Source organism: Leptonychotes weddellii, chromosome 3 (assembly GCF_054177405.1).
Source record: "Leptonychotes weddellii isolate Sample4059 chromosome 3, ASM5417740v2, whole genome shotgun sequence".
Lineage (NCBI taxonomy): Eukaryota > Metazoa > Chordata > Mammalia > Carnivora > Phocidae > Leptonychotes > Leptonychotes weddellii.
The window spans coordinates 50,737,941-50,744,838 of record NC_138371.1 but is presented as its reverse complement, the minus strand read 5'-3'; the positions used below and the strand labels follow the sequence as shown (position 1 = coordinate 50,744,838).

The 6,898-nt window shown below is 42.6% G+C and overlaps 1 protein-coding gene across 6 annotated transcripts in view; it reads left to right on the top strand.

Moving 5' to 3' along the window:
* The first annotated feature begins 396 nt into the window (after positions 1-396).
* The window catches only part of HNRNPA3 (heterogeneous nuclear ribonucleoprotein A3), a 10,435-nt gene continuing 3,933 nt past the window's right edge, over positions 397-6,898 (top strand). Inside the window, exons 1-11 of one of the 6 annotated variants that reach the window (XM_031031451.2) lie at positions 397-492; positions 2,454-2,576; positions 2,666-2,812; positions 2,891-3,101; positions 3,583-3,672; positions 3,756-3,848; positions 3,926-4,006; positions 4,924-5,067; positions 6,251-6,373; positions 6,476-6,548; positions 6,641-6,890. In XM_031031451.2, coding sequence (XP_030887311.1) covers positions 487-492; positions 2,454-2,576; positions 2,666-2,812; positions 2,891-3,101; positions 3,583-3,672; positions 3,756-3,848; positions 3,926-4,006; positions 4,924-5,067; positions 6,251-6,373; positions 6,476-6,528 — 1,071 coding nt within the window. In that variant the 5' untranslated portion in view covers positions 397-486 and the 3' untranslated portion in view covers positions 6,529-6,548; positions 6,641-6,890. Of the gene's footprint in view, positions 559-1,516; positions 1,586-2,453; positions 2,577-2,665; positions 2,813-2,890; positions 3,102-3,582; positions 3,673-3,755; positions 3,849-3,925; positions 4,007-4,923; positions 5,068-6,250; positions 6,374-6,475; positions 6,549-6,640; positions 6,891-6,898 lie in introns of those variants that run through there. The other 5 variants (XM_031031450.2, XM_006736528.3, XM_081814117.1 and 2 more) reach the window with 5 other exon arrangements.

The window sequence follows — 6,898 nt, the reverse complement described above, 5'->3', positions numbered from 1 at the left end:
GCAACCTTTAAGTACAAGAGAGAAAAGTGGGGTTTTATTCAGGCACGGGAAAGAAATGAATTCGTAAATGAACACCGGGAGGCCTACGTGGGGGAGGGGAAAGAAACGCGAGAAGAAAGAGAAAGGCTTTTTTTCCTCCGGTGACGAGCGGTCACAAGGCGTTCTCCCGACGTGGACGCTCGCCATTGGCTGAGTCCGAGCTGGCGTCACCGCAGCAGCCCAGGCGCGAACGGCGGAAAGGGCGGCACCGCACTGGAAGTTGGCTAGGCCCGCGCGCTCCCGCAGCCCGGCCCGCCCCCGCTCCCCGCCGGCCAACCCGCTCGCCCATTCTCTCTTCGCGCCCAGTTGGCCACGCCCTCTTCCCAATTCGCCCCTCCCCCACCAGCACGGCGGCGCGCGGAAAGCGCGTCACGTGATTACTAACCCCGCCTCTTCCTCTCGGTCCCATATTGAACTCGAGTTGGAAGAGGCGAGTCCGGTCTCAAAATGGAGGTAAAACCGCCGCCCGGTCGCCCCCAGCCCGACTCCGGCCGTCGCCGCCGCCGCCGGGGGGAGGAGGTATTAGGGGGAGAGCGGGGGGTTGATGGGTAGTGGCCGGCGTGGGGGGGCCTAGCTCGGTGGGAGCGGGGAGGCCGGGTGGACCGGATCGGCCGTCCCGCGCTCTGCGTTGAGACGGGCGGTGGGGGGGGAGGGGAGCGGGCCTCAGAGGCTTTTTTGGGGCCCCTCGCCCTCCTCGCCTTCTCCTTCGGCTGCACAAGTGGCCCCTCGGAGGCGCTGCGTGGCTGGGGAGACTTCGGGAGGGGACCCGGCCTGCCGGCCGCGCGGCCTCTAATTCGAGGCCGAGGGCGGCATGGCGGGCCCCGGCGGGAGCGGTTGGGAGGAGACGGTGGGGGAGGGGACGAGCAGTCACATCCGGGCGAGCGAGCGAGCAGGCGGGCGGCGGCCACATTGACATTGATCCGCTGCCGCGTTACGAAATGGCGCATTGGGCCGCAATGGCCGCCGGCTCGCTCCGCCGCTGGGAAAGAGCGCGGGATTGGAAGGAAGAGGGAGGAGGCGGCCCGGCAGAAAATGCCACAAATGGCCTCGGATCTTGCGGCCTACTGCTTTCGCTGAAGTTAATGCCGGGGCGTTTTTAGTCCTTTCAGATCTCTTAAGGCGACGAGAATTTAATTCTCCTGTTTTTTTCTTCGCAGTACCCAGTTGACAATACGAAATTTTTTTTTAAAAGTTTGCTGCTTTAAAATACTCCCTGATCTGGTATTCTTGCTAAAGTACTTATATGTATCTTAGCGCCATGTGGGTCGACTCGTTGTAGTTTTTTTGGATTTTTGTTTGAGAGGACTGCAACCACAGTTGAATTTTTCATGTGTTTGAGATAATTTTATGTGGATTATAATTGTTTTTTTCATCTGTGTTCTATCGATTAAATACAGTTAACCACGATTTGAAAAGATGAGACCAACTGAATTGATGCTTTAGGCTATTAATCATTTAACATTTTTTTCTAGCATGTGACAGTCTTTTCATATTAAATGCCTTAACATCTCTACTTTGGAAGACACGAAGACATTAGAATGTAAATGTGAGCCCCTTTATTTAAGGAATTTGGATGAACGATACTTAATGCATGCATTAAATGGCAGTTCATGTAATTTACTGAGGAGCTAGTTGAATTGCAAAACAATTCAGGCTGTATCTTAATTTTTTAAAAAATCTGTTTATGTTGTGCTCCATTGTCAAAAAGTATATACTACATTTAATAGAAGTGCAGCTTGCCTTTTTTGTGACCCTATAAGATGTTTTTGAAGTTTCTGCCCTGTGATACAAGTGCAAATAGGTAACTTTACAGTATATAACCTAAAACATAAATTGGTTACAGAAAGCTATCAAGGTAATGGTCGGTTTCTTTTTGTAATTTTGGGGGGGGGGGTGATGATTCAGCCTTTAATTGAGGAATACCTATTTTAACCTTGCTTTGCTTGAAACTGTTGAGTTTTTTAAACTTTGGCCCTCAGAACCTTTAAGTTACATACTGAACAGTTTTATAGTTTAACATTAAATGTTTGAAGTGTAGACTGATGAGGGAAGACATGAAAAATGGCATGGATGGAACACTACTTTTACAGCACTTTGGTTTCTTGAAGAGCAGTTTGTTAGTAGCAACTTCTAAAATAATTTGTCCCCAGATGCTTTTAGTTGTAGTCTAAAGTTAAAAGACTTTTGATTCTGGAATTTTCGGGACTTAAATGTAGTTGAAGTGATGTTGGCATTTGAAAGGCTGTATAGATTTAATCAGTTGACATGTGATCTTACTCCAGTTTTTAATTGGACAAAGTGTTAATGGTACAGGAATTTGATGCTGGGTTTATTATTTGTAGCAGATTAAAGACTTGTGCATCTCAGCAATTCACCTGCTAAAAGAAATAATTAAAACGTATTTGTTTCCTCAGGGCCATGATCCAAAGGAACCAGAGCAGTTGAGAAAACTGTTTATTGGTGGTTTGAGCTTTGAAACTACAGATGATAGTTTAAGAGAACATTTTGAAAAATGGGGTACACTTACAGATTGTGTGGTGAGTTACTAATGGAACAAAAAAAGGTTGTTAAGGGGTGTAGGACCTGTACAGATATATTTCAGTACTTCAAAATTTTTGTTTTGTAGGTGATGAGAGACCCCCAAACAAAACGTTCCAGGGGTTTTGGTTTTGTGACTTACTCTTGTGTTGAAGAGGTGGATGCAGCAATGTGTGCCCGACCACACAAGGTTGATGGGCGTGTAGTGGAACCAAAGAGAGCTGTTTCTAGAGAGGTATTTTGATGATATTAATGCTGTGTAATATGTGAGATTGTTGGAGAATTTGGTTTTTGACTTTTTTTTTATTTGTAGGATTCTGTAAAGCCTGGTGCCCATCTAACAGTGAAGAAAATTTTTGTTGGTGGTATTAAAGAAGATACAGAAGAATATAATTTGAGAGACTACTTTGAAAAGTATGGCAAGATTGAAACCATAGAAGTTATGGAAGACAGGCAGAGTGGAAAAAAGAGAGGATTTGCTTTTGTAACTTTTGATGATCATGATACAGTTGACAAAATTGTTGGTAAGTAGAAATTTATTGGAACTTGAATGAGAAAAGAAAAGGTCCCTTTGTGCTATGTTAGATTTGCTAAATTGCTTATTTTGTATTGCATTTAATAGCATATAAAGCATGTGGTTCAGTTTTCATAAATGACATTTTAGAACACTGATTCCCACTCAAAGTCACTACTTTCTTTTTTTTTTTTTTTTTTTTTAAGATTTTATTTATTGATTTGAGAGAGAGCAAGCATGAGAGGGGGGAGGGTCAGAGGGAGAAGCAGACTCCCTGCCGAGCAGGGAGCCCGATGCGGGACTCGATCCTGTGACTCCAGGATCATGACCTGAGCTGAAGGCAGTTGCTCAACCAGCTGAGCCACCCAGACGCCCAAAGTCACTACTTTCTTGATGATACTTTGTTATGTAGTGATAGAGGTTATCGTCTATATGTGCTTTTACAAACCTCAAATAATTTGTTTGTTTGTTTGATTAAAAAAAATTTTTAGTTCAGAAATACCACACTATTAATGGGCATAATTGTGAAGTGAAAAAAGCCCTTTCTAAACAAGAAATGCAGTCTGCTGGATCACAAAGAGGTGAGTAGTACAATATATATACATAAAATAGGCGTGAGTGGCATTTATAAAGTTTTTAAAGCTCTCCCTTGCCCATGTTAAAGGTCGTGGAGGTGGATCTGGCAACTTCATGGGTCGCGGAGGAAACTTTGGAGGTGGTGGTAACTTTGGCCGTGGTGGAAACTTCGGTGGAAGAGGTAAGAGGATTATCTTTGATTGTTTTCCTGAAATTTATTGGTAAGTTGTATATTTTTAATTCCTATCTTTTCCTCAGGAGGCTATGGTGGCGGAGGTGGTGGCAGCAGAGGTAGTTATGGAGGAGGTGATGGTGGATATAATGGATTTGGAGGTGATGGTAAGTTTTTAACGGCTGTTTGACATTTTAATTTTGTTTCTATACTTTTTGGAAAGTTACATATTTGTTTATATTTTTAATTTTAGTTATAACTTGCATGGCTTGACTACATTCAAACTGATTCTGAACTAATACCATGGAAGACTAGACTCTCCCCCCCCCCAATAAATTTGTAACATTAGTTAGTTCCCTTTTTTTTTTTTTAACATTTTATTTATTTGACAGAGACACAGCGAGAGAGGGAACACAAGCAGGGGAGTGGGAGAGGGAGAAGCAGACTCCGGCTGAGCAGGGAGCCTGATGCGGGGCACGATCCCAGGACCCTGGGATCATGACCTGAGCCGAAGGCAGATGCTTAACAATTGAGCCACCCACGGGCCCCTAGCGAGTTCCTTTTTTGGTCAGAAACGTTGTGCTAGCATTTGAGCTGAATTGTCTGTCTCAGGAGACGGTTTACTGTTTTCTTTAGTGAACTTTAATGTCTAAAAACAACAATTTTTTTTTAGTATGAAAAGATATTTAAGTATTCATCTTAATTCTCACTAGGTCAGGATTTTTGTTTTTGTTTTTTTAACTTTAATTATTTTGACAGAACACAAGGCAGGCAGGTTGGGAGGGAATGGCAGAGGGAGAAGGAGAAGCAGGTTCCCCACTGAGCAGGGAGCCTGATGTAGGGCTCGATCCCAGGACCCTGGGATCATTACCTGAGTGGAAGGCAGACGCTTAACCGACTGAGCCACCCAGGTGTCTCTAGCCCAGGTTTTTGATGCTTTGTTAATGAGGGTAGTGCCAGTCTTTAGAATGTTAAATCAAGTCATTGGTTTATTTTCAAGTTGACGAGTTGTAATATAGAGTTCAATAACTTGACTTTACACGTTTATGTTTTTGTGATTCCCTTTTTTTTTTTTTTTTTTAAGGTGGCAACTATGGTGGTGGTCCTGGGTATAGTAGTAGAGGCGGCTATGGTGGTGGTGGACCAGGATATGGAAACCAAGGAGGCGGATATGGAGGTGGTGGTGGAGGATATGATGGTTACAATGAAGGAGGAAATTTTGGAGGTGGTAAGCTTTCACTTGTTCTAAATATTCAAAATTGTTTTAACTTCAAAAATGTTAAAATGTAGCATTTGGTCAAATAGTAATATTAGAAAATACTCAAATGATGAATGATTGAACTGAATTTTCTTGCTTTGCTGGCTATTTAGCAAATGGTAAAGCATGTTCACTTTTTATGTAATTGAAATGGACGTTTTTCAGTAATGTATTTTGCTAGTATTTAGTGCTAATTCTGGGCACTTTTTTTTTTTTTTTGAAGATTTTATTTATTTGAGACAGAGAGAATGAGAGACAGAGAGCATGAGAGGGAGGAGGGTCAGAGGGAGAAGCAGACTCCCTGCCGAGCAGGGAGCCTGATGCGGGACTCGATCCTGGGACTCCAGGATCATGACCTGAGCCGAAGGCAGTCGCTTAACCAACTGAGCCACCCAGGCGCCCCGGTTCTGGGCACTTTTAAATTGGACAAATGGGAACTGCAAATTGAAGGCAGACACATTGAAATGAATAGGGTGTGGTCTGGAGTTCAGGGGACAGAAGTACTTGGAATTTTAATGTCCTAGGTACATTTCAGACAATAAGTTTGCATCATTATTCCATGATAACTACAAATAAAGAGCTTTGTTATAAACAAATGCACTGAATTTTGTTGGGGTGCATTAATGTTTCAACTTTCGGTTTTTAGGTTTGTTTTTTTTTTTATTTTTAAATTTATTTTAAGCTCTGCCCAACGTGGGGATCAAACTCGCAACCCCAAAATCAAGAGTTGCATGCTCTACCCACTGAACCAGACAGGCACCCCTAGAAAATTTTTTTGACCAGCCACTTTAGATACCTTCTTTGTCATTGACTTAAAAGTTGTGCTATGTCCGAATTAGAGTGAATCAAGCACAGCTGATAGTGGTATGAAGGCAAGAATGTGTGCTAGGGTATTGGCATCTGATAGGTGCCATCTTTTGCCCACATCTAAATACATGCTCTTCTGGACCATCTTCATTATTTTCCTTCTCTTAATGCCTGAAGTCTGCTAGTAGGCCTCTTGTGGAGTCGGTAGCTATATATGTTTTTCGAAGGTTTGCATTTTAAGTGTTCCTAGAGTGTGTTGTCATGATTGTGGAAAGATTATAGTCACATATATTAAAAGAGGAAAATAATTGTGTAGGTTAACCACAAATAAAACTTGTAATTTCAGGTAACTATGGTGGTGGTGGGAACTATAATGATTTTGGGAATTATAGTGGACAACAGCAGTCAAATTATGGACCCATGAAGGGGGGCAGTTTTGGTGGAAGAAGCTCGGGCAGTCCCTATGGTGGTAAGTACTCCTCCCCTTCCCCCTTTTGGTTAAAAATTTTCATGGATTTCTTAATTTAAAAACTTAAACATACTTAAAAAAAAAAAACTTGTGTATTTCTAGGTGGTTATGGATCTGGTGGTGGAAGTGGTGGATATGGTAGCAGAAGGTTCTAAAAAAAATTCAGAAGAAAAGGGTAGGTATCTTTAAAATTTTATCGTGATGATAAAGAATATGTGGAACTGTTCACTGAGTGTAATAATTTTTTTATCCTGTATTATTCAACAGGCTACAGTTCTTAGCAGGAGAGAGAGCGAGGAGTTGTCAGGAAAGCTGCAGGTTACTTTGAGACAGTCGTCCCAAATGCATTAGAGGAACTGTAAAAATCTGCCACAGAAGGAACGATGATCCATAGTCAGAAAAGTTACTGCAGCTTAAACAGGAAACCCTTCTTGTTCAGGACTGTCATAGCCACAGTTTGCAAAAAGTGCAGCTATTGATTAATGCAATGTAGTGTCAATTAGATGTACATTCCTGAGGTCTTTT